The 25220-nt window shown below is 53.0% G+C and overlaps 8 protein-coding genes across 10 annotated transcripts; 5 read left to right on the top strand and 3 right to left on the bottom strand.

Annotated features, from left to right (window-relative positions):
- The first annotated feature begins 589 nt into the window (after positions 1–589).
- Positions 590–2001, top strand: PV09_03532 (uncharacterized protein). Its single transcript, XM_016356744.1, has 2 exons — positions 590–722; positions 787–2001. The coding sequence occupies exons 1-2, from the start codon at positions 616–618 to the stop codon at positions 1733–1735; spliced, it is 1056 nt and encodes a 351-aa protein (XP_016215537.1). The 5' UTR covers positions 590–615; the 3' UTR covers positions 1736–2001.
- A 5-nt stretch (positions 2002–2006) lies between these two features.
- On the bottom strand, positions 2007–3765 carry PV09_03531 (uncharacterized protein; the record flags this gene model as incomplete). Its single annotated transcript, XM_016356743.1, has 4 exons — positions 3431–3765; positions 2969–3376; positions 2486–2827; positions 2007–2429 (listed from the first exon to the last, which is right to left on the bottom strand). Exons 1-4 carry the CDS (start codon positions 3650–3652, stop codon positions 2007–2009), a joined length of 1395 nt encoding a protein of 464 aa, XP_016215536.1. The 5' UTR covers positions 3653–3765.
- A 2430-nt stretch (positions 3766–6195) lies between these two features.
- PV09_03530 (uncharacterized protein) lies at positions 6196–7597 on the top strand. The gene is made up of 3 exons (XM_016356742.1): positions 6196–6375; positions 6589–6694; positions 6867–7597. Exons 2-3 carry the CDS (start codon positions 6602–6604, stop codon positions 7377–7379), a joined length of 606 nt encoding a protein of 201 aa, XP_016215535.1. The 5' UTR covers positions 6196–6375; positions 6589–6601; the 3' UTR covers positions 7380–7597.
- A 376-nt stretch (positions 7598–7973) lies between these two features.
- PV09_03529 (uncharacterized protein) lies at positions 7974–10381 on the bottom strand. Its single transcript, XM_016356741.1, has 2 exons — positions 10052–10381; positions 7974–9998 (listed from the first exon to the last, which is right to left on the bottom strand). The coding sequence occupies exons 1-2, from the start codon at positions 10349–10351 to the stop codon at positions 8196–8198; spliced, it is 2103 nt and encodes a 700-aa protein (XP_016215534.1). The 5' UTR covers positions 10352–10381; the 3' UTR covers positions 7974–8195.
- Positions 10382–10765: 384 nt separating this feature from the next.
- On the top strand, positions 10766–13637 carry PV09_03528 (uncharacterized protein; the record flags this gene model as incomplete). The annotated part of the gene is made up of 4 exons (XM_016356740.1): positions 10766–11475; positions 11524–11637; positions 11683–12298; positions 12351–13637. The coding sequence occupies 4 exons, from the start codon at positions 10766–10768 to the stop codon at positions 13635–13637; spliced, it is 2727 nt and encodes a 908-aa protein (XP_016215533.1).
- Positions 13638–14175: 538 nt separating this feature from the next.
- On the top strand, positions 14176–15719 carry PV09_03527 (uncharacterized protein; the record flags this gene model as incomplete). Its single annotated transcript, XM_016356739.1, has 3 exons — positions 14176–14265; positions 14323–14626; positions 14680–15719. The coding sequence occupies 3 exons, from the start codon at positions 14176–14178 to the stop codon at positions 15717–15719; spliced, it is 1434 nt and encodes a 477-aa protein (XP_016215532.1).
- A 2885-nt stretch (positions 15720–18604) lies between these two features.
- PV09_03526 (uncharacterized protein) lies at positions 18605–22816 on the top strand. The gene has a single exon (XM_016356738.1). The coding sequence runs from the start codon at positions 19821–19823 to the stop codon at positions 22050–22052; it is 2232 nt and encodes a 743-aa protein (XP_016215531.1). The 5' UTR covers positions 18605–19820; the 3' UTR covers positions 22053–22816.
- Positions 22664–24278, bottom strand: PV09_03525. Of its 3 annotated transcripts, XM_016356735.1 has the most exons (4): positions 23969–24278; positions 23823–23917; positions 23047–23695; positions 22664–22972 (listed from the first exon to the last, which is right to left on the bottom strand). In XM_016356735.1, the coding sequence occupies exons 2-4, from the start codon at positions 23908–23910 to the stop codon at positions 22957–22959; spliced, it is 753 nt and encodes a 250-aa protein (XP_016215528.1). In that variant the 5' UTR covers positions 23911–23917; positions 23969–24278; the 3' UTR covers positions 22664–22956. The 3 variants fall into 3 exon arrangements, with proteins under 3 accessions (XP_016215528.1, XP_016215530.1, XP_016215529.1); XM_016356737.1 differs by having other exon boundaries at positions 23047–23917; XM_016356736.1 differs by having other exon boundaries at positions 22664–23695.
- Positions 24279–25220: the final 942 nt, after the last annotated feature.

Below are 25220 nucleotides of genomic sequence, written 5' to 3'. Positions count from 1 at the left end.
GGACTTTGCTGGGCATGCCTGTAAGTGTTTGCTCGTCAAGCGACGCAAATTACGCATGGAACGCCGAAGGTGCAATGCCATCGCTTCTTCTTCGAGGGAATTCCGGCGTTGCAACACGAAGTCCAAAAAGGAGGACCATGTTCGACGGAAGCTCAGAATTGGCGCCATCGGTTCTGCAAAGAGCAAAGGCAAGCATGGAGCCGAAATCACGTCGATCGATAGTCGAACGAACGAATACGCGGAGCAGAATACGCGTATTTCAAATAGAACGTTGACCCGCCTTGTGGCGCGCGAGGCTCAAGTCAGACTGTGAATGGACGACAAGATGCGCCTGCGCTAGCCGGGTTCGGAAAGAATGGTCAACGCCCACTTCGCCGCAGCATCCAAAGCACATGCACGTCTCGCGAACGAGCTTCTGGCATGCCAAAGGACGGGTTTGCGATCGCAAGAAACAACTCTGCACCATGGCACGCCCACTCGCTGCACAGCCTGAACCGGGCAGGTCGGCTTCGGTCTGCGGATGAGTATATAGATGACGCCGTTCGCTGCGGGCTTTGATCCTGTTGCGTCTCATCGCCGCTCGAACAAAGCTTGCCGTTCCTACTTGTTAATGACATGGCCGACGTTTCGAGCTACTACGCTTTCAATCCAAGCCATGCGCTTCCCATTGCCTTCACCGCCCTAATCGGCGTGTCCCTTGCGTTGCACATATGGCAGAACTTGCATGTTGCTCCCCACTCTCTCAAAGTACGAACGTACGTTCGCGCAATGCTAACGGCGCAGCAGTCGCTACCGCTACTGGAGGGTCACGTTCTTCATGTGCTGGGGCGGTCTTGTCTTCACGTCCGGCTGGATCATGCGTGCCGTGTCGTCGTACGAGGTCGGGAACCTGCACTTCTACGCCGCACAGTACGTTCTCGTCCTGTGTGGACCGCCCATCTACTCCGCGGCCGAGTACAACGTGCTCGGTCGGCTCTTGTTGTACCTTCCCATGCACTCGCCCATCCATCCACGCCGCATCATGTACTTCTTCATCTACCTCGGCGCCGCAGTCGAGTCGTTGACAGCGGCCGGCGGTGCGCGCATGGCCGTTGCCAAAAACGACAAGGCCCAAGTGCAAAGCGGTGCCGCGCTGGTGGCGGCTGCATCCGTGCTGCAGGTCGCCGTCGAGTGCTGCTTCATTTCCATGGTCGCCATGCTGCATCGCCGCATCGTCCGGGCGAGAATGCTCACCCCCGACATTCGCAAGATCTGCACGATGCTCTACGGCACCTCGACCTTCATCTTGATTCGCAGCGCCTATCGAGCCGTCGAGAAGTTCAGCATCCTAGAGACGCTCGGCTCAGGCGTCTGCGAGGGAACCTGCAACACGGTCCTCAGGCACGAATGGTACCTTTACGCCTTCGAAGCGGCACCGATGGTCTTGTACACCTGGTGGATCAACTTGGTACACCCTGGCCGATACTTGCCCTCGAACCCCAACATATATCTGGGCTACGACAAGGTCGAGAGATGCGGCCCTGGCTGGGTTGACAGAAGGTCGGCGTGGCAAACGTTCGCTGATCCATTCGATTGGGTCGGTCTGCTTACCGGAAAGACCAACCACGAAAAGTTCTGGGAGCATCAAGATGATTATCCAATATACGTAAAGACATCCAAGGCCAACGGCAGAGAGCTTGCACGGACAGAGGAGATTTATAGACAGGTTTTTAAGGTGCAAGCTACAACGAGCTAGTAACTTGTGTTGGTCGTGCATAGTGCGCTTTGTTAGAGCTTTCCTCTGCTTGAGTCCATGTGCTTAAATCGACCATCTTCCAATTGTTCCAGCATCAGCGCTGCAAGAACTCTCGTTCTTCCCTCAAGGTCAAGCAAGCAGGTAAGCGCAATGTGGCGCAGACAACATGAGTGTTTTGGGTGAAAAAATCACCATTTTTTCATCATTGCACCATTTTTAGGGATGCTTTAGCAAGATAGTGTAACAGAATCATGCATCCAATTCATGGCCTTCATCCTAAAGCGTTCTTCTTGCGTAAACTTGCCATCCGGAGTTTGATACCGTAACAATAGAAGACAGCTGCAAATGCACAATAAACAGTTGCTATGATCGCGATAACGCTCGCTGCAAGATTGTTGTCGAGCCGCTCAAACATCTTAAGGCCGGCAAGAGGCATGACTGCGCTAAGAATAGCGCGAAGTGCTCCAAGAGGCGCACATGCAGAGCTAGCATCTTCGGTGTACATGTCTACAATGTAGCCTAGAAGCACATGATCGAACTCGTTAAGTGCAAATCCGATCGGAATGATTGTGATTATCGAAATCGCTGGAGTCTGATGATAGCCTAGCGGTGCGATAGACCATGCGAAGACCCAGAATGCGATCGCTTGAAGAGGAGCCGCGACATAAAATCCTGTAAGCTTATCCTCCGGAATCTGAGATATATCAATTAGTCCAACTTTTCCACTTAAGGCTTGATGGCTAGACCTACGAGTGCTTGATTTTGCAGGTCTCTCTTCTTAACTACTCGAGCATCTTGTAGTCTCATAATCAATGCCAATACTGCTCCCCCACACAAGGCCATGTATACAAATGAACTCTGAAGCTCGTTAAATCCAAATGTGGCATATATTCGTGGAAGCTCCTCTGTCAGTAGATATGCGAACCCATAGACGCTTGCCGACATGACTGTGACAACAAGTAAAAGTGGCTGCGTGCAAAGGAGCACGAGAGGTTTTTTAACTCTGTTTTTTGCAAAATCGACAAGCGATGGCGTGAGGTCGTCGTCCGGTAGAGACAAGGCCAGTTGAGCGTAATTCTTGTTGAGGTGATCCTTAAGAATTTGATTTGGCCTGCTCTCTTTGATAAGAAAGACTCCGCCAGCAATGACGAATGATATGATCGATGCGATATAATAGATCCACCTCCTGAAGCTATATTAGTGAGCTGGATAGCCAAAGTATCAAAATAGCACTTTCCAGCCAAGAGAGGAAGCGATGGCCACAGCGTAAGCGGGGGCCACGGCAACGCCAATGATCGCATGCAAAACCCAAAGATCTATGACCCAAATGCGAGCTTTGATATCCCAAATATCCTCTATGCTTCCACCAAGCACCGTAGTAGGAACTGCAGAAGCAAGACCAGACATTAAACGACCTAATAAAATAGGGGCCAAACCTTGCGAGAAGCCAACAACTGCAGTAGTGATTGCAAAAACCGTAGCGGAGGCGATATAAGTCGATCTTCTTCCGTAGCACTCGGTGTAAGGAGAAATGACGATCGAGCCAATCGCTTGGGCTACAAGGTACGTCGTTGTGAACGCAGCAAGTGCCTGCTCTCTGCTTATTCTCAATTCTTCATGCGCAGCAAATGCGGACAGAGACTGTTGATCGTTAGATTCAAGCAGTAAACAAGCTCAAAACCGGAACCAACGCACACCAGTATTGCTAACCATTGTGGTTACAAGCTCTAGTAGAAACATGATCCCTGTGTCGTAGATCTTTCTCGAAAGTGGCCAATTCTTGGGATGGCATTGATGTGTTTCAATCAACGACAACTTCCCATGTCTTAATTCCAGCCCTTCGGCAAGCAATTTCTTTTCGTGGCCAACTATAATGCATTCAAGACTGTTATCACTGTTGTTCTCAAGGAAGCTCATGGTTGTTGAGTCTCGTGACAAAGGACCGTTGAAATGCCAACACGTATCGATGCTGGCCTTATAAGAGAATGAGAATAAGAGAGTGGGCTGAAACTGAATTCGCGTCTTCTTCCTGACGTTACGTCCGCCCTTTAAGTAGAAAAGTCATGTTATATTAAGAACATTCATGCTGTGAGTATGAACAGCAGCTAGACCCACAATGACAGGGTGATGAATCAACTGAACAGCAATCAAGGTGATAATAAAACATGGCCGTGGCCAATGATTTCAAAAAAAAATCCTGATCAGACGGATAGGACGCATGTTGGAGTTTAGTCAACGCGCAGGATTACAAAGCTTTAGGTCGCACACGGTCTATTTGTGAGCCGGATTTCTTGTAGTGAACGCTAGAAGCAGTCAAAAGTCGAGAAATTAGAAGCAGATACTAAATCCGGCATATGATCTTGGCCATGTAGTCACCACGTCAAGTAAATTGCAGTTGGTGGCAGGATAGATGTATGCAAAATCAAGATTCTCCTGGCCACCCGAGACTGTGTGAACGTTTAGTAATTGTCATTCCTGTGCATGTAGTAGAATTACTAGAAAAGATTCTTGGAAGGGAAGGCGTTTTAGATACTCCCTTGTGTTGAGCTCGGAACGGGGTAGTCAATGCATCAGTCTCCAGTTCTCCGTGAGTCTCGTCAAGATCGGATGGCTTCTGCTTCCTATTATTATGACAGTGCGTATTTGCATACTGACGATCAAAAAATAAAAAGTATTAAAAATAGAGTTAAATCAGAAGTGATTGTCGGTTTTGGCAGGATTTTGAAATCTAGATCACTCCTCCTATTGCCTGCTCCGGCATTCTCTTCAAAGCGATATTAGGACTCCTTTGCAGAAGGATTCGTTGCAACTAGCTGAAACGGTCAGTCCTAAAAAAGGACTGATGGCCTGCATTTGCACAAAGAATTTCAAGATGCATCACACGCAATGAATCAAGACGGGAATCCGAAGAACGTTACTGAACGTAAACAGAAAACGTCCGTATTGGATCACGTGATTTACATTAAGGCTGAATGCACTTAAGTCAATCCGCGTATCTGCTGATGCTCCGAACTGCCGTCGCGAGATATTCCGTATTTTTATGAGTTTTTTTCTCGTTTCTAAACTCGGTATAATTAAACTAGGCACGAAGGTCCGGGACATGAAGGTCATGTTTGTGTCCGGGTAAACCCGTGAGCGCAGTGGAAAAGGCTATCCACTTTGAAGAAAGGTAAAATATGCATGCAACAGGGTGTAAAAGTCGTCGGATGTCTCGTATGCGCATCCGTTAAATGTTGAGCGGCTCTCGCCACCACGACAACTTTCAACAGGCACGAGCAAAACGGTTATCTTCATCCGAGCGATGTGGTAGCTAACCTGATGTATGTGAATATCATCTGACTGCCGTGTAGAACAGTGGCAAGAGTTTGGCCGAGGATGCCTGGAGAATTCAAGGACGGTTGTCCATTATAATCCTACCCAGCTGGAGGAGGACACAAAAGGCACGGACATTGCTTCTCCGATAGCTTCGGCTCGCGGATCTGTATTTTGTAGGTTCCGGAGAGTCAATTGAAGGACCAGCTCATTGCCACATCCTGCGGCTCATCACGGTCTCTAGGCAGCGTAGACAGCTGCTGAGCCACAAGGCCAGGGTGGACTGGAGTGGACCATCATCTGTAGAGACCGTATGGTTGAGCAGCTCGCATCGCGGCAGATCATCAGCTTGCACGTCACTAGTCCAAGAAGTGGAGCCTGAAAAGCATGTGAAAGTATCCTCACCACCAACTTTAGCAGGTGGCGACACGTAAACTGCGTGTGGGAGATACTTTTCAGGAGACTTTTGATGGGCTTTTTTAGGACCCACCGTCAACAAGGCGGAAGACGCACATCTGCGTTCTTTTCGCGCAAATCTACCTGCCGAGCCGAGTTCGCTTGCAGTCGCAGGAATCGACGTGGGCCGAGAGATGGAAGTTTGCTCGGTTCGCGCGTGCTCGAGGTTGTCACTGTTGCGTACGAGCAGATGTGGCGCTTGACGGTATTATTGGACATGTTCAATGGTGTTGAGGTCATTGATTTAACCTGCTTGGCGGAACTCGACGCTCTCACGCTACGTGCTGGACAGGAACTTGATGGGGGTTTTCGACAATCTTTCTTAGCGCGTCTTGAAGTCGTCAGCGTCGCATGTATGATTCCTTTGGCCTTTGCGGATTCCCCGGAGGAACACCGTGTGTCTGCCAATGAAGATGTTGACGATATCTGGAGCGCATGCATCAAAACGTTTCGTATCTGCGCCCAGCGCCAGTCCGCCATGGCACCCTAGATACGTGTGCCGCCCGTCTGCTGTGTGGGCATGCCAAACATGTACAGCGCATTGGCTGGGTACGCGTTCGCGGATGTGATGGAATGTCGCCCGCCGCCCGCGATAAGGCTTTTGGAAAACAGGTTGTGGCCAGGCCCAAGCTCCAGGCTGGCCATGACCTTGCCAGTCGAGCGCAGCATGTGAAAGAGGGTCCTGTGGCTGCGTCACAGGCAAAAAGCATGGTGGTTGGATTTCTTGTTACCTTTTGCGCCAACCCGGATATTAGGCCTTCTGCTCGCTGCTACCTTTGCCTTGGACGTTTCTTATAAGCTCAGCAGAACCTGCTCCTTATTCTTTTTTCTCGTCAAAAGAACGACAGCCGTCGCAAGAACCATCGCATCCTGTGAGTCCATTCCACCCACTTGGCCAACGACTTGGCTCTGTTATCATTCAAGCATGTGATCGATGGATCCATATCAAGATTTGTCCTGGTGAGCACTGAGACACAGCATCGAGCCCGTCTGAGGCCATTGCCCGCTTGTCAACAGTAGCGCACACCACTTTTCAACATCGTGACGACCTTTGCGGTTTGGACAAGGCTAACACTATACCGAAGACGCCATAGTTGCATGCCGCACGCGGAAGAAAATACACGCCTGACAAACAACATTATGGGCGAACCACTCACAAACGGCGAGAAGCCGCACTCTCTCTTCATCTCGGTATGTTCCTCCCTGTCTGTTCCTCGTTCTTCCCCGCGCGCGAATAGGGAGCCATGCACGCTTGGGTGATGCAAACCGTCAGGACGTTTTTGCTAGCCCATGCATGCCTTCCTCAGCCGTCTTGATTGCAAGGGCATGAAGCCAGCAGGATTTCGCTGCTGACAAGGCACAGCACCTTACCTCATACCCGCTTGTGTCCGACTCGCTGTCCCTGTACCTCGAGAACCCGTATGGCGCCAAGTCAGTCAACTTGTTCAACGAGGCCTACAAGAAGTTCCTCACACCAGTGGAACCGTACTTGAAGACGCCTTACAGCTACATAGCCCCATACCTGGAGAAGGCTGATTCACTGGGCGACAAGGGACTCTCAGAGGTTGACAGCCGATTCCCCATCGTCAAGGAGGAGACGTCCTCGTTGAAGGAGAGAATCAAGAACCTACCCTACGTCCCGTACAGCACTCTGGTCTCAACTAAGGACTACCTGTTCAAGACTTTCGATGAACAGAGCAAGAAGAACGAGGGTAAGGGTGTTGTCCCACTTGCAAAGACAATCATCGGCACTGAGCTGAAGATTGCTGCGGACACTTTGAGCTACGTCTCCACCTTTTTGACCCAGAAGAAAGAGGAGGGCAAGAAGTTTGCGGACGCGAAAGCTGAAGAATTGAAGGAGAAGACGAGCAAGTGATACTGCCCGTGAGCAATAAAAAGGGGATGGGAATATGAACGGCCGTCAGCGGTGACATGCTGAAAACAGGATGAGACTTGGTCAGGAGGTATGCGTTTTCTCCCTCGTTCGCATGGCCTTTTTCTGGTTTGATTCCCCTAGTTCTTGGAAGCAACGACGAGTGTATTTTTCAGAGATTTTGATTAGCGCGAGACTCATAGACTTCTCTTCACTTCTCATCCCATCTTCGTCTCGATCCAACTATCCGTCACTCGTCTCACATGCTTGTAGCCTACCCCTGTTGTGAATCACATGTTTGCGCCTTGCGAAAATTGCAAACCCCTGTCTCACATCATCCGATTCTAGAATCGGTGGCGCACGGCTTACGGAGATCCTTTTAAGTAACTTAGACCAAAACGGGTTGAGGATCGAATTTCAAGCGAGAACGTGATTCAGAAGCTTCTGTTATTGCAACCGGATAAGCCCAGACTTTTATGATCCTTGCGCTGACGGTGCGCAGTTGCTTAAAAAGGTCATATTGGTGGCATCCTGCTACTCATGAGACATCACATAAATTCGAATACAAGAGTCATCAACATCATTACAAGTACCCGTAGACGGTCTCTCAGGCATTGTGCCTGCATAACATCGTCAAGATTTCATCGTCATGTGATCAAATATCAACACGTCCAACTAACTTTTCAGCCTTCGTTTTTCTACCTCAGTTGAGCGTGAAGCGAGAAGTAACAAAAACTCATATCTCTTATACCTACGGAATGCGGGTTGAGATGATCTTATTTTTGGGCAAAGCCAAAGCTCTTTTCCAATGGCAGACATTCAACTAAGCAACACTCTAATCTCATCACTTGTCCTAGGAAACAGATCTCTGAGCCGTGGTTTTTCATACTCAGGCTCATTCTCTTTCCCATCTCTGCCCTCTTCAAGCTTATCTGCCGCAATCAGTTTGCTCTCCACAATCTCGAAATCAGCACAGAATTTCTCTGCAGCAGCTTCCGTGATATTTCTAACCGTTACAGGGCTTTCCAATTGCTTCAAATGATCCATGGCATCCATCAAGGCGCTCGGTAGAAATTCATCTAATTGTTGGCTTGCCGCCATCAACGCCGAAGGCTGGAATACCTCCAGGCCGGGTATCTTAGCAAGGTCTTCTTTCGAATCTGCCAGCGAGAATATTGCGTCGAATATGGGCTCTAGGCCTGAATTATCCACGAAGAATTCGTACTGTATCTCTATGAGATTTTTCGAGCATTGGTCCAGAATCTTGTCAAGCTCCGCCTGTTTGGATGCCACAAAAGAGTATGGAGCCAACGTCATCTTAGCTTGGAGGATGCAATTTACCATGAACATATCGCTCAATGGTGGAGACATGCGCTTACTCAAGCTCTCGCAGGCTTTGAGAAATGGATCTAGCGCCTCTTGCAGCACCAGTTGAAATGCCTCTTCACCAACTTTTGAGGCAGCGTAGGATGTATCATAGGATTTCATTAGAGCACGCAATGTCTCAAAACACTCGTGCAAGAAATCCGGAGGTGAGGCGTTGGTAGGAGTTACGGAGAGCTCGGCTTGAATGGAGGCAACATGATCGCGCATGTTTGCTCTGAATTGCCGCTGTGCAGAACTCTCCAAGGTATCAAGTGTTTCCAGAAAGGTAGAGCCAACGCCAATAAGTTTTTCGAATGTATTACGGTAGAAGGATATCAAATTTGCGATCTTGTAAGCCAGCGTTGCATCCTCGTGACTTGAGATTACCTGCTCCGTTCGCTGTCTCAAAAGTCGAGCTACGCCAGCAAGATCTCTATTGACGAGCTCGTTAAGAGCATTTCGGCCGTCATAGACCTCCTCCTGCTCCCCCACATCACGCCTGCTCCATGGATCTGCGTCAATACCTGCCTTAATCCCCTTTGCAAGCTCATCGCCCTCGGCGATGAAGAGAACCTCGAGTGCCTCGCGCTCTGATACTGCTGCAGAATGGGCCCAGGCTAGCATATCCCCAACATAGCGTAGCGGATCATGAGCATGAAATTCAATCGGTTTTCCATATGTGTCCGCACCAGGCCCGCCAGTTAGCGCTGCGTGGAATGAATCTGACAGATTATGTTCTCTAGCTTCAGCAAAAAAGTCCATGCAACTTTGGAATAGTGCTGGGCGCTCTGCGAGCACGCGAAGCGACCTCCTGATAGAGGAGCTGATTTGTGGATTCTCAAGGTCAAGAGTCTTAAAATCTTTCTGGATCCAGCGGTACAGCTTTTGGTATGCCGCGTTGAGCTGCTTCGAGCTTTGGTCCAGTATCTCGAGTCCGAGCTTCTCATTTTCCGTGCCGAGAAGCACTTCTGAATCCTGGTTTATTTTCTTCACTTTCGCCATGACGCGGAAGAATTCATCGTTAACGGGCTCTGAAGAGGAAGTCAGAGACGCGACTTCATCATCTGAAATCACGAAGTGCGTTTTGAAAGCTTGTAGTATCTGCTGCTTGGTTTCGATCTGAGACTTCTGCGCTAAAATCTCATTTCCCTCGGCAACGACCAAGCCGACTTCTTCTTTCGAAGCCGATATATGTGCTCGCATATCAGCGCATCGTTTATTCAAGCTCTCTATTACAGAGCCAATGCGTCTCAGTTGCTGGATCAATTTCATAATTAGTCTGGCGCCAAATGAAAGTTGGAACGTCGCACCTCTGCCACCTGGCCAAAAGCCTTTATAATCTCGCCATTGCATTGAATGACTTCTTGCTGCAAGTCAAGCCGCAAGTTACGCCTTGAGTCTTGTGTATTGGTAAAGCCGCGAATGTCTAATGTCTCCAGTGCATCTCGCAAATCAAGGTCTGCATAAGAAGTCGAGAGGACACTTGTTATTCGAGTCGACAATGCACTTGTGCGGCCCGACGCTGTTGCGATCGGTGACGACGCGCCTGGAGTATGTGGTAGAATATCAGTTACTGAGCCGCTGCCATCTCGGACGTATGAATTGTCCATCGTCGGCTGCTCCTGATAAAAGACTTGTGCTGCTGCAAGTGATATTATCGAGGAAAGAATTATTAGTGCTGATAAGTTCGTCGTGCTGTAATATACGCGCAAGACCCTGCATGTGCGGGTACTGCATCTCGTGGACGTCAAACGCGATGACGCCTGCGAACATCGGACCAGCCGCTGCCTTGATCTTGCCTCCTCAACCGTTCAAGACAGGATAGCAAACAGTCACCTTGTTTTCCAGCAAGCGATGTGGCGGAGCTCGGGACTCCTGCAAATGGGCTGAAATACGTGTACGTGTGCTCTGTATTTGGAGCGAAGTCTATCTTATCCAATACATTATCGTGTCCACTTTCGTTCATCTGATCTCAAGGCGCGTGAGCTTAACCTAAGACACTGCCCACGGTCACGACAGTCACCATGGCCTCAAATCTCATGTCGAGGCTCCTGCCTTCTACCAGCGACGAAACTTCTAGTCAGCCAAACAGAGTTGTCTCGCAAGAGTCTGATACCGACCACACTGACGATATGGCTCTAGACGAGGAGAATCTAGGAGGCCACTTTGAAAATCAAGACTTGGAGGCTCTGTTAGCTGAAGCCGCTGGGAGTGAGATTAGTGAGAGAAGTGCAGCGACAAGAGCAACGGATAAAGGAGGAGGACGTCCTCTAGCAAGTGGGCCCCCCCGTATCACGCCAAAATGGATGCAGAACAACCCTCGAACAAAAGCGGCACAGGAGGAGCAGGATGATGAGGTACCAGTCTCGCTTATGCTAGAGAATCACAGAGATACTTCACCTGTTAAGGGTCGTAATCAGCGTCGAAGGTCGAACGAGACTCCCTACGAACTGCCCCCGCCAGTTCCTGGTCCAGTATCTGGCAATACCAAAGCTCAGTGGGAGACAACAAAGAGGCAGCAGCGACTTCACGACAACAGACCAACCCCCGTAACGCATACACGGGGCGCTGGTCGTGGAGCTCCTCATCTCCCAGTAACGGCAGACCCTAAGGCTCGAGCATTGTGGAAATGGGCGCAAGTCGACAATTTGGACAAGTTTCTGGGCGATGTATATAACTACTATGACCAGAAGGGCATTTGGTCGATCATCTTGAGGCAGTGTCTGATGTTGCTGTAAGATTCACTACACATGATAATGCTCAGAGGCTGATTGGAACGTAGGACTGCTGCTTTTGGCCTATACTTTGTAACATTCTGTTTATACTGCATAAACTGGACAAAGCTCTCACACGCACATCAGTTGTCTGATATTCAAGTTGAACACTGCAGTCGAAAGTATGTCCACAATGTTTTTGAGGAAGACTCTAGCTGACAACACAGCCTGCCATGGTACATGAATGTTATTATTTGGGTTTCGACAGGAGTCTGGATCTGGAGTGCATCTTCTCTGATCAGAACACTTCCACGATTGTGGGACATGCACAATTTTTATCATCATTTGCTTGGCATTCCCGACAAGGACATGCAGAGCGTGACTTGGCAATACGTAGTTCGCTGCTTGATGGATCTTCGGGACCAAAATATGCTGACAGCTGATCAAAAAGCACTTTCTGCTGAAAATCGAAGATGGCTGAAGGGACAATCAAAGCAGCGAATGGACGCTCACGATATCGCGAACAGACTCATGCGGAAAGAAAACTACTGGATTGCCATCATCAACAGAGATATATTGGATTGCTCAGTGCAGATCCCGTTCTTAGGACGTCGCCAGTTCTACACGAAAACCATGGAATGGAATCTGGGGGTAGCTATTTCTTCCTGGGTGTTTGACGAAAATACCGGGCAGATTAAGCCAGAGTTCTTGAATTCAAGGAATCGTGCAAACTTAGTCAACACGCTTAAGAAGCGTTTTCGACAGGTCGCCATCTACAACTGCTTCTTCTGCATCATTGGGGTTGTGATCTTTGTAATTCTACGCTTCTTGACTTCATTTACGGTAACTTTACCACTTGTCTTGCTTTGAAAGTATACTAACGGAAGCAATTTAGGAGTACCAAAGGAATCCTACTTCGATTGGCGCTCGCGAATGGACTCCCGTTGCAACCTGGAAGCTGCGTGAATTTAATGAACTTGACCATTTCTTCGTACGACGCAAGGTTCTTGCGAAACGGTACACCGACGAGTATATGGATCAGTTCCCAAAAGACAAGACAGCTCAGCTAGCCAGATTCGGAGCTTTCATCACAGGAGCTTTGCTTGCCGTCCTCGGCATGGTTACGTTGTTCGATAGTGAACTTTTCCTGGGATTCGAAATAAGGGGCAAGACTGTTCTCTTCTGGCTCGGTGTCCTTGGCGGTGCCTGGAACTTATTCAGAGGCATGATACCTGCTGATGATACGGTGCATGATCCTGAATTCTGGATCGAACGCGTTATAGAGTGCACACATTACAAGCCAAAGTCATGGGAGAACAAGCTTTATTCTGAAGATGTGCTCCGGGACATGTCAGCACTTTACAAGCTTGAGATCATCTTGTTTCTGGAAGAGTTGGCAAGTGTCATTTTCGTACCCATCGTCTTTTGGTGGCGATTACCGAACTGTGCCGAACAATTAGTGGATTTCTTTCGAGAATTCACGATACATGTCGATGGCCTTGGACATGTATGCTCATTTGCGGTTTTCGATTTCAAAAGTGGCAATCAGACTCATCACAAGGCGACTCAGAAACAAGGTGACCTACGCGCGGATTATTTCGGGGCCAAAGACAATAAGCTTGCAGAATCGTACCAGACGTTCATGCTAGACTATGGGGATGCGCCTCGCAAGGGACTGGGCAACAACAGAAACAAGCGTGGCCAGTTCCATCTACCACCTGTTTTCCCTGGTCTAGCAGCATCCCGTCTTCAACCAAATCTCGCCGCATCCATGCACTACACCCCTCGCATGGCACCAACAGGTTCAACAGCGCATCTTGCATTCTCGCCTACGCATTCCGTGCTTCTCGACCCGCATCATCAACCACGTGCTTCATATCACTCGCCTCGTCAAGGACCACAACTTCGACATCGCGGCGGAGCAGCCAGTCGCGTTCAGACACTTGACGCGGATCCCGACGAGCACGATGAAGATGATGTGCGACCATTGCCGCAGCGCACTCCTAGCAATATCCTGGAAGAGGACAGCGATCTCGGGGATTCATGGGCTGTCAAGGCCGACGTGGGTATACAAGGGAGCAGCAACAAAGAGAAGAAAGCTGAAGGCGATGGCGTGGGTGTTTTGGGACTGCTCTACCAGTTTCAGAAGGCTCAAACCGAGGGCCGCGGTGTCAATATCTGATCAGGATCAGGTGCACAGCTTGTAGCGTTGAGTTTTGGATTCTTTACACGATTGAAAGGCTTTTGTTAGGCTCCTTGCTCTGTTCAAATGCCATCCTTTCCCGTTTTTGCTTTGCCAAATCATAGAACAACTGAGGTGGCGTGCATCCAACTGCTCCATCGCTCCTATCTTGCCACTGTCAAGAGCTTGGCCTTAACCCTGTCCTCATGCGGTGTGGATGCCATGTCTACAGAAGCCCGCATTTTTTTAAGATAGCATGTAAAGCGGCTAATAAGTTTCATGGAACCGTCGTGAAAAGTTCCGACTATCTTTGGAGGAAGCTTGCAAGCGTACCTGACCCGGGCATAGGGGGCATTGCATGAGGCTGAGTTTGAATGATTGGTCAAACAGGCGCGTGGCGCTCGTCAACGTGCAGACGCCTTTTCGGCATCAGGTCTTTCGCAAAAGGCAACTCACCGGTCCCCAGCATGTTCAAAGATCCTACGAAAACGACCTGCCTCCGCGCCGTTCACAGCACGAGCTTCGTGATGATCTTGCCATGTTTCGCGCGGAGAGACAGCGCGCCCTAGCGTCTGCGGACTGTCGAGACACGCAACTATGGCTTCTTGAATGCTGCGATGCCGCTCAGGTGCGTTTCATCGCCACGCACAGGGTTTTTGCCGTCCCGTACTGATGTGGAGAGCAGAGCGCAGGTACGCCTACGGTCCGTTGCGAGGCATGGTCAAGTGAACGGCTACGAGCTTGGCCAATAACGCTCCGATCGACGGGTCCGGACCAGCCCAAGGTCAAGATCAGACTAGCTGCGTGCAACGCAATGCTGTTTGGCGAGCTCAGGCTGCACCTTTCGAGGGGCGAGTATGAGGTCCTCGAAAAGGAGCTCGACCTGCATCCGTGCACGCTGCCCTCGATCGAGGTCAGATACGGAGCGCTGGAGCAACATGTCGAGTACAAAGACCCGACCCAGCCCAGCCGAGGCCTCCGCAAGCTTTGTGAGTTTGCCGATGCGGTCCGCGTGAAGCCTTGAACTCATACGCGGGACCAGATTTCGTGCTGAAGCCTACGGGCAAGTACGAGATATTCAGCCACGGGCTCTCGTGCACGTACGATTTCGAAACGGGCACGACGACGGGTATGCTGTTCGGGGACGGCGTCACGTCCACGGCACGATGCGTCGAAGAACCGTCGCTGGCGTTTGGGATTCTGCAGGATCTCCAAAGTCATCTGGAGCAGTGCCCAGACCTGTGGTCGGATCCCCTGCTCGTGCCCACGGTATTTCTGGGATTCCACCTGCGCAGGGTCAACGCGTACGTCTCGAGGTCTTTGACGGAGCAGATCATGAGGCTGGAGGACGAGCTGGGCGTGACACGCGTGGGACGTCGAGACAGCGAGCAAAACGTGCAGGCCCACAAGACGTTTAATCGGCATCGGCACGAGGAAGACCCTGAAGGTCCCAAGGGCTTACTTGGTAAGGAGAAGGCGATGAGATTGACGATCCGCGTCAACACGCACCTCACCAGACTCCTGGTCGCGAAGCAGCTGCCGATCTGGAATTGCGAAGCGTCAAAGGCCATCCTGCACTTCGTGCAAGAGCATGGCGTATATCCACGACCAACTAGCCCCAAGGTCGTTGCGGAGCGCCTGAAAGCAAACCTGCACGTGGCCACGGGGTTGGACAGGAGCCTGGACTCGTTGCAGGCGCGGCTGAATCTCCAGCTCAACGTGCTGTATTCCTTCATCGCGCAGACAGACAACCACCACGCTGCGCAGCTTGCTCGGCTCTCGGTCCAGCTGGCAGACATGACGAGCCGCGACGGGGCAAGCATGAAGATCCTCGCTCTCATCACGACGATATTCTTGCCAGGCACGTACGTGGCCACTCTGTTCTCCACGAGCATGTTCAACTGGGCGGCCAAGGACGGCGAGGGCCTGCTGTCGGGCCACTTCTGGATCTACTGGGCCGTTGCCGTGCCGTTGACGTTCGTGACGATATCCGGGTGGGCGCTCTGGTGGAGGATTGAAACGCAGAGGTCCCGACGGGCGAGGGATGACGCGTCACACGGTGCCAGCATGATAGGTCGGTAGATAGCCAAACCTTAATGACTCGACTTATACGTTTTGTCGATCCAGATTCGGAATTTCAAAGAGAGAGAAAAAAAAAATCTTGGCCAAGAGATTTGACTTCCGGGGGGCCGTGCAACACAGCTTTGGACTGTGCTACCGGATCTCCGCTTTCAAGATCTCGCTACTTTTTCCCCGCTTGCTTTTCGCCAAATCGTGTGTCTCCTTGGGATGGAAAAGGGGAGGGGGGTGTAACTGGGGTGGCGGGGTGTTGGGTGAGTCTATATCACAAGGCTGTCACCATTACTGCTCGATATGCGTTGATCAAAGTTTTGTTTTATTTCACATCCGAATAATAAGATCCTGCCACCAGCGGTCTCCAAAAATGGTGAAGACATTATTTTCTTTTGTCTTTTTGTTTTCTTTTTTTTGCGTTCCCTTCTTGCTTTCCCTCTTGTTCTGCGCAGGCGTCGAGTCTGGTACCTAGTCGAGTGCCACAAATGTTGATCAATCTCAAACAGGGCGGCGCACGTAAAAGGTACCGCGTTTGGCCCCAAGGAGAATGGAGCATACCTGATCGTATATACATGACGAAGGGGGAAAAAGGGTTCGGCTGATGAAGCACGGCGATGCAGGTACGCCCTCGTCCAGCGAGACGAGGAATATGCACTTGCGCGCCTGGGGCAGCTCGGACGAGTCGCAGTTTTGGAGCCCTTTGCGACCCGCCCGCGAACATCGGTGCGATCGCGAAGCGGGATTACATGTCGACAGCAGAGGGAGTGCTCGGCCGAGATGCGGGCCGTTGGAGGATGGCTAGGATCTGATGTGTCATGGTGGTGTCAGAGACGACGAGCAGGCGTGGGCCCCGCGCGGGCATTGGCCTAAACTCATTCAGGTACCTTCGTACCTGCGTGAGCGGCCTGAGCAGAAAAGGCTGCGGGCTGACTCGCAGCAGGTTCGTGCAGGCAGCTACTGTACAGCTAGGCGAAGTCGACACGGGAGCCTTTCGAGCCTGCATGCATGCCTTTTCCCAGTCCTGGCACGCATCGCCCGCGCGCGAGGAAAGAAACAATACGCCGTCCCCCCCACAGCAAAGGCTGGGGCTGCGCCGGCGTGTGGCGATCGCTTGGACAACACAAAATTTGGCGAACCCCGCTGCGGTATTGCGTGATGGGAGGAGGGTTTTGCCGTGGTCCCGCCCAGCGCAAAGATGGGCCAGCCCTACCGACGTGTATTCCTGAAGAATAAACGCAACTGCTACGGCACGCCAGCGCGGGAGCTGGAGAGCTGGAGCGGGCGCTGAGCGGGAAAAGAACTTAGGGCCCATGACCATCCATTTTTTTCGCGGCGCGGGGCGGTGCCTGGTTCTTTTGGGTGATGCGCGCTGGGATGGGCTGCAGGCCGCTTCCTTACATGGGCTTGATTACTACTGCAGCCAACGCCCTGCGCTGCGTGACAGAGTGCGTGCCCTTTTGACGATGGCAGCGAGCACGTCCTGCTGGACGGATGGAGGGGTCGAACATGTGAAGAGGCTAGGCAGCCTGTCGACGCCGTGGACGCCACCACACGCTAAGAGAGCGTACATGGACGACTTGAAGGCTGGACTACGGAGTTCTCGCGCTGGGATGGTGGGGTCGAGGCCAACCGCTGTCTGATGGCGGGTACGAGCTCCGGACGGCGCTGCAGATAGACACGAGGACGTACGTCAGTCCCGCCGCTGCAAATCGACGTTCACTGCGCACACGGCAGCTGGCTGTGCCTGGCGGTATCGCCTCACGCACTGGAAAGGATGCGCTTATTCCATCCGTTCGCCTAACTTGACGCCCCTCCCCATTCGGCATACGCGGCGCACGAAGCACCGACAGACAAGAAACAGACAAGACGGAGACCGCGAGCTGGGCGTGTAATGATGTGTGCGTGTGTGCCTCCGTCCTTCGGATGTGATGTCTTCGAGGACTTTGCTCACCCCACATGCTGGCACACAAACACTAGCACAGAGCATCCACACACACACACAAAGGGCGCACGGCTGTTGGTCCTGCTGGAGACAGGCACAAGAACAGCCAGGAACGAACCGTCTTTCTCTCTCTCTCGTAACGCAAAGCGCACGTTGCACGCGGTCCCACTGTGGATTTCTCCAGATAGGATTTTCTTCGCGAGCCCATACGAGTGACTTGCCCTCGCGTTCTTCGTCTTGTCTGAGGACACTTTTGCATTGAGCCCCCTTCATTTATTTTTTTCTTCTTCTTCTTCTTCTTCTGCTGCTGATCCTCCCGCGATTACGGAGTACTCTGTCTGTACCACTGTGTAAGAAACGCCATGTCCGCGCAATGTCAGGAACTCCGTTCTCCTTTCACCGTCGTACCAGTCCCAACAGGAACGAGAAAGGCTGACCAGGGTCATGGGCAGCTCTTTTTTATGTGTGTTCCTTTGGCGTTGGTTTGAAAGGGTGGATGAGGTTAGCGGATGCATAGTGGGGGGGGGGGGGGGGAGGCAAAAAGGTTGAAAGCGGCTTGCATGCGTCGATCCACTTGCTGGGACGACGAAGCTTAGGACGCAGCGGATGGGTAATTCGCAAGGGATGGGTAGAGAGAGTATGTGTATATGCTTGCTTGCATGACTGAGAGCGCGCGTGAGAGAGAGAACGATGAGCAGAGAGGAAGAGAGGGTTAGGTGCGTGGGCGTAGTACGTGGGAGTGAGAGAGTGAGTGCAGCAGACTCCCGGTGGGTTTCCGGGCCAAAAGCAGGCAAAGAGACGCAACGCAAGGGCCCGGTCCCAGGTGGTGCCCGGCCAGGCCAGGCTGCCCCCAAGCTTGCCCCAGGAAAGTGCCAGGCAGTGCCAGGTCGTGCCAATTGCCAGCCCCCTCTGCTCGGCTGCCCACTGCCCACACGCAAGCCATCCACGAGAACTCTCACACTCACACTCACCTCTCTCTCACACTCACACTCACCTCTCTCTCACACTCACACTCACCCTCTCTCTCGCTCACACCCTCTTTCACACACTCTCTCTCTCACATCCATATATACATACGCACACTCTCACACGCACGACGCGCGCTCTCTCTCTCCCCTTTCTCTCTCTTCCCCCGCGCTCTCTCTGCTTTCCCCCGCTCCGTCAGCCGCTTCACTCGTGCACAGCACGCTTTCGTCCACCTGCGCTGTGCGTTCGATCTGATCTGTCATCTCGTCCCCCCAGAAAGCAGTAAAATAAAAGAAACAAGATCCCATCTCTCGATCGAGATTCGACGGCGGGCTCTGGCCTGGGTGAACTCCGACCATCCGCCTCGCGACCCGGCCGGCGTCAACCCTCCTTCACCCGGCCTCCAAGCACGAGCAAAGTGCAGCAGGCTAGAGACAAACAGTCGTCGGAAGAGGACGTGACGTGCGGTGTACAGCTGCGGCTTGATCGGAGCTATCCCAATCGACGGTGCCAGCCCCCGTCTGTGGGTGAGCCGTAGTCAGGACTAGTACCTCAGTAGTGAGCCAGCCCGCTTCGGACCCGTCTTGGACAGTGCATGCGTGTGCACCTGGCTGCTGCGTGCCCCTCTTTGATCTGTTAGACGCCCGCCCGCTGCAGCAAAGCGACTTGCCATCCGCCCTCGCTCGCCAGTGGCGGCTCCCAGCCAGCGAACGAGACTTCGTTCTTATCGCACCTCGCTCTGCCTTCTCTGCTGCACCACCTCCTTCGACCGTTCCGCACGCATCTTGCCCTCGCTCCCACGCCTTGCACCATCCCCTCCAACTCCATCCTGACCCTCCGCCACCGTTTTCCTTTGCCTCCATCCCTCTTGCCTGCCCACCGCCGCGGTCCTTGAGCTTTGGCATCCTCCGCTCGCCTCCCGTACATGTGTCCGCGATCGATCGGCCAGTTTGTTTCGTCCGGTCCGGTGTCAAATCTCAGCCTCGTTTCTGCCGCCGACCATTTAACCACCTCCGCCTCGGAATCGCACGCCTGAGTCGCGGCCTGGCACGACCCGGTGCCTGACACGCCTGCAGCTCTGGAGCAAACCAATTTGCGCTCGAAACACTGCCCTTGGCCCTTGCTGTGAGCAGGTCTGATTCATCATCTCCTGTCTGCCTGCGTACCGAGACCGCCCCGTCCTTAAGAGCGCCACCACCACCATGACCGACTTTCAAGCGGTCAACGCAACATCCGTGTCCATGGACCAGAAGCCGCGCCCCGAAGCGTCCACGCCTACCACTCCGCGACCGTCGAGCACTGGATTTTCGTCCGCCAAATCCCAGGACGTGCCTGGCGAGGTCGTCGACATGGAGGATGCGAAGACCCCAACGAGGGAAAGCTTTGCAGGAATGGTAAGCCAGAAGCCGCTGCCTTCGTCGCCACTGCAGTCCCATTCCAGAGCCGACAGCAAGATGGACGCTCCAGCTGCGCAGAAGCGCGAGGGCTCAAGTCGCGCGACCCAGTCGACGGATGAACACCAAGATACAGAGATGGCGGATGCAAAGGACGGCGCGGAAGCTTCCGGTGACGAGAGCAACAGCGACGAGCGACCGTCGAAGAAAAAGAAGGGCCAGCGTTTCTTCTGCACAGACTTCCCGCCGTGCAACCTGAGCTTCACAAGAAGCGAGCACCTGGCCCGCCATATCCGGAAACACACAGGAGAGCGACCTTTTCAATGCCACTGTTCACGGCGATTCTCACGCCTGGACAACCTTCGACAGCATGCCCAAACCGTGCACGTGAATGAAGATATCCCTGGTGACTCTCTCGCGGCAACAGGCACGCGCTTCCAGAGGCAGATACGGACGGACCGGGTACGACCCGCTGGAGCGCGATCGCGAGCCTCGACACTGGGAAGTGGAGGAGGCCACAGTAGAGGCCACAGTAGAAACTTGTCGTCGTCCAGCATCACATCTGTCGCTTCCACCGTGTCCAGCATGGGTGGAGAAGACGTCATGCGAAGATCCACGCCAGTTGTGACGGGCGAACGCACGCACCGCTCGAGACTGAGCCTTGATACATTCGGCTCGACCGTCACGGGAAGCCCTGCACAGCAGCACTTCTTCCCTCCTCCCAGTGCTCCTGGAGCTCCTGGAACCCAGTCGCCCAGCGGCTACAGCACTCCGACGTCGACGACGTTCTCTCAAGGTACCGGCAGCCCGCGCTTCTCATCTGGCTTCCACTCTCCGGCTTCGACTTCGATACCAAGATCGGTCACTTTTGAGCCGCGAACGCCAGGTAGACGCCTCTCAGTACCATCCGCAGCAGCCTTCACGCCCCCGAGCAATTCCAGCTACACCTCGCCATACCACAGTTCGGTTCATTCCGCTTCAGGAAACAGCAGCGTCTTTGCCAGCCCAGGTAGTTCCGGCTTCGGTCACTCCCGCGCTGAATCAGCGTCCTCCATCGACGTCGACTTGAAGCGTCGAACTTGGCACCCGAATGTCAACACGGGGCTGGTCCCTCGTCCAGGCGCAAGTGGACTTCAGCAATATCAAGCGCCCGAGCAGCCACGCCCCTTGTTCGCGTCCGACAAGCCGAGCACTGGCCCGCCCACGCTGACGTTGCCGGGAATCGAGAGTTTTGATCATGCACCACCTCTTCCAAATATGCCTCGCAGAGTGCTGAGCCCCATGCAGATCGATCCGCCTCAGCCTCAGTCTCTGAGCAGTGCTGTCTCACAGTCGCATGTTGAGCCGCGTGATAATCGGCTGTCTTGGGATAGCACTCTGCAACGGGGCCTCTCAAGCATAGAGTTGGAGCGGGCAAGCCAACAAGCGGAGCGTGGTCAGGCCTCGTTTGGCCCTGTTGCCACACACGCGCCAGATCCTCCTCGACCAAGCACGTCCCACGTCACTTTCCAAGAGCCTCCTCGCACGTCCCTCGACAGTCACCGCAACCGCCTGAGTGATGATGGTGGGTTGCCGAGCCGTAAACGGATGGCCTGGTACAATGGGCCGGTGCAGCACCAAGGACAAAGTCCGTACGCGCCGTCCTCAGGGCCTCGTACCTCGCCAGACGAATCCGGCAGCAGTGACGGCGTGCCCACACCGGGCAACAGTGCATTGCACGAGGCGAACCCAGCCATTGTACATAGTAACGGCTATGTCGAGCAAAGGCCCCTCAACCATCCGGTTCACGAGCTACCAGTAAAAATGCATGGCCCACCGCCACACTACACGCCCAGCTTCGCGAGCAATTCGATTCCACAGTACACTCCATATCAACATCTCCCACATCAAGCGCAAAACGCAACCTACGCTCTACATCAGGCCCAACAAGCGCCAGGCCAAACTTACCAAAGGCCGGCTACATCGGGTAATGACATGCAGCGACTCGAAGCCCTTGTGGCTGTCGCTACGCAAGAAAATCGCGTTGTGAGCGGCAGGTAGAACAATGCCGCCCGTCCCACGTTTCTCACTCTTCCGCGGGTCATGTTTCATCAACGTCCAACGTCTCAGGCCACCTGCTTTGCCCTCACGCAAGGCCGTCCTTCCGCTAAAACGATTTCATAAACATCTACGAACCATGATTGCATCCGATCCATCCGATCTATCGAAACCCGAGATACAAGCAGGCGCTCTCGAGGTCGGAGAGTAGATCCTCATCACACACGAATGTCACGAAGTAACGAACAAACAGCTACTTTTTATTTTTGCCTCTCACCTCGTGGTTTTGATTTGCTTCATCATAACATGATACCTCTGCATTGATTTTAAACCACACAGTTTTATGCTCTTTACGTATGCCGGCATGTTGTTACGCATGATACCCGAGATGGATTAATGATTGGGAACACATTGTTTGTTGGGTTTAGCAGAGTCGATTCTTGGGGACTCAAAACTTTTTGTTTGTTTTCCCTACCCTCCTAGCTGCACCTCATCGAAACGAAAGCGTTCTGCTAGAGTTTTTCTGCTCCTAGCTCCTTTTCTTTACAATATGGATATCTTTCTTCTCCACCCCCACCTCCATATTGGGCCTTCTTCGGCGGAAATTGCACGAACCATCACTGGCGGAAGAAAGGAGGATGTTTTGAGCAGGTTGATCATGGTTTCTCTATTCCTATTTGGGCTGTATTGAGGCGGCTTCGTTGATGTTGAGATATCCGGTCGCTACATGCGATAGCACTGCAATCAAGCTAGTCCCACTCTCGTCTCCCACATGTGCTGAAGCTTTACCTCCAGCTCGCATCTCCCTCGCCGTCCTTGTTTTTGTTCCTTTCCTTTGTTTTATCCGCTTTACCACCTTGGGGTCTCTCATTCTTTTGTCCCCGGCCGCCTCCTCTTCTCAAGATGCTCACAACTTTGCGGTACTTTTAGGGTGCGTCAGCGCTCCGAACTTCACATTTTCGTTTTTCCAAAGCCCCAACCGACGCGCAAAACTTACTCCTTTAGGTGCTCGTCGAACCAGTGGACCGCCTGCAAGAAGGCCTGCTCCTTTGCCCACTTGGCCCTCGGCTGCGTCAGGTCGGCCCGGACGGCAAAGCCGTGCACCGTGTCGCTGTACAGGTTGATCTGCCAGGGGACGGCCTTCTTGAACAGAATGTCCTCCGACAGCCTTCGCTTCGGGGTGGGAAAGATCTGGTCCGTCTCTGCGGCGGCGATGCTCAGCGGGCCCTCGATGGCCTCGAGCTCGGCCTCGTCGACGAAGCTCGGGTGCGCCATGTAGCCGGCGTCGAGCAGGCCTCTCTTCAGGAAGCGCGCGACGTACTTTGCGCCGAAGCAGTAGCCGACCGCGCCGAGCTTCTTGACGCCGTGGCCGCCGCGCAGGTCCTTGACCACGGCGTCGACGACGGGGTCGACGTGCTCGACCGTGTGACCGGCCGCCATCCACTTGGCGAAGTCGAAGCCCGCGGGCGGGTTGAGCGGCATCGGGTCGCCGGCGAACAGGTCCGGCATGGCGACGAAGTAGCCGTTGGCGGCGAACTGGTCGGCGATGAGCTGCGCGTTGACGAACCTGTGCCCGATCACGTCCGTCAGGATCAGGACGGCCTTGTCGGTCGACTTGCTCTTCGGATACGCGACGTACGTCTCGTCTGTGGGGAATCGGCGTGGTCAGCACCTCCTCGTCTAGGCCCCCTATCCGGACGCAAGCCCTCACAAGGCTTCTTCTTTTTCTTCTTCTTCTACTACTACTACTACTACTATCACTTCAATGCTTACATCCTCCGATCGTCTTCATCTCGCCCGTCGCTTGTCCTTCGTGCTTGACACCCTGGGTGCAGCACTGGCCTGGCGGGTTGGAGGCCATGGCACGCCTGGTTCTTCCGTGAGTTTTTGGAGAATTTCAGACCGACGTTGTTTCTCACCTTTCCTTCTTTGTTTGTTTGTTTCTTTCTTCTTCCACTTCAAGGATGCGTAAAAGAGTTATGTTCTTGAATTTTTTTTTTTTCCCCGTCTTCTTAATTCTGAGCTTCTATGCGGAGGAAGGGAGGGCGGAAGAGTTTGGCGGAGGGGATGCCACGGCGGGTGCGAACCAAGAGCTCTTGTTTTTACCCATTCCAACTCTCCTCAAAAGACCGAAATCTGGAGATTTAGCCGGTTCGGCAAAACGTGATGGAGCGGCCGCTCAAAACGTTAGGGCAAGACGGCAATGGGGGGCTCCTTTCCTGCTTAGGCAGTCAACATGTCGTCAAGCGGCAGCTCGCCTCTCCACCGCGCCTCAACCAAGACGGCCCGTGCTGTCCCTCCTGCCCCTCCTTGCTGCCCCTCCTCCGCCTCAGGACCGCACTGATTGATAAGCCAGGGTCCCTCTGACGCCTGCGCACCTTTCAGCGTTCACCCTTCCGCGCCCTGTTCACGCTGTTTTTCCCGCCCTTTAGTTGCCATGTCGAAAGAAACGTGATCTCTGTTCTCTTTTCGGAACGACGTCTCGGGGGGAAAGGAAAGAGGGAAGAGCAGATCAAGAAACCCCCCGGTAACAAGATCGCAATTCTACCACGACTTCGCCCGATGCGTGGGTGTCAGTGAAAAGAGGTGTGTATTCCGTACCGTTGTGGACTCTCAGAGATGCGCCGGCAGGCCATGGCGGGCCCCACCCGCTTTTGCTGGCGGTGACCCGGTCAGAGATCTTTGTTCTTGCATCGTTGAAGCGGCGAGGAAATAACCGTCGAGGAGGCTCCACTGTCCACGGCTTTGATTCCCACTTGCTACAACGTCTTCGGAGCACCTCGAATGTCGTCAGGAATGGAGGCCATGGGCTGGGGTTGCTGGAGGTGCCTCCCCCCAGAGCCTCGTGATCTAGTCACCGTCGTTGACTTACTCAAATGCTACATCGGGCACGGGTGTCGTGCCATCTGATGGATTGGATGCACACGCACTGAGCCGGGTTTGCTCTCCAGGGAGGCCGTAGGTTATGCATCGCAGTCCTGGGCGATGGCCAGGTAATCATTTTCGCGCAGAGAGCAGCCGCTTTTTGGAATTTTTGTTTTCACTGAATTTTTCTTTCAACGAGCTTGTCCTCCTAGTTCTAGAGTAGATAGTTGTTGGCGTCACTACCGAGCTTCACTGCTACAGATGGTCCGATGCGACATTCCAGAGTAGGCAGGATCATGTGTTGAA

The sequence above is a fragment of the Verruconis gallopava genome (assembly GCF_000836295.1).
Source record: "Verruconis gallopava strain CBS 43764 unplaced genomic scaffold supercont1.9, whole genome shotgun sequence".
In the NCBI taxonomy this organism is placed as follows: domain Eukaryota; kingdom Fungi; phylum Ascomycota; class Dothideomycetes; order Venturiales; family Sympoventuriaceae; genus Verruconis; species Verruconis gallopava.
This window is presented reverse-complemented; position numbering and strand designations above follow the sequence as displayed.

Coding starts and splice junctions, on each gene's coding strand:
- PV09_03532 (XM_016356744.1), top strand. CDS start 616: ATGGCCGACGTTTCGAGCTACTACGCTTTCAATCCAAGCCATGCGCTT. Junction 723..786: donor TTGCACATATGGCAGAACTT/GCATGTTGCTCC, acceptor ACGGCGCAGCAG/TCGCTACCGCTACTGGAGGG.
- PV09_03525 (XM_016356735.1), bottom strand. CDS start 23,910: ATGGCCTCCAACCCGCCAGGCCAGTGCTGCACCCAGGGTGTCAAGCAC. Junction 23,696..23,822: donor GATGAAGACGATCGGAGGAT/GTAAGCATTGAA, acceptor GATTCCCCACAG/ACGAGACGTACGTCGCGTAT.
- PV09_03526 (XM_016356738.1), top strand. CDS start 19,821: ATGACCGACTTTCAAGCGGTCAACGCAACATCCGTGTCCATGGACCAG.
- PV09_03529 (XM_016356741.1), bottom strand. CDS start 10,351: ATGGACAATTCATACGTCCGAGATGGCAGCGGCTCAGTAACTGATATT. Junction 9,999..10,051: donor CTTTTGGCCAGGTGGCAGAG/GTGCGACGTTCC, acceptor AAATTGATCCAG/CAACTGAGACGCATTGGCTC.
- PV09_03530 (XM_016356742.1), top strand. CDS start 6,602: ATGCCGCACGCGGAAGAAAATACACGCCTGACAAACAACATTATGGGC. Junction 6,695..6,866: donor CGCACTCTCTCTTCATCTCG/GTATGTTCCTCC, acceptor GACAAGGCACAG/CACCTTACCTCATACCCGCT.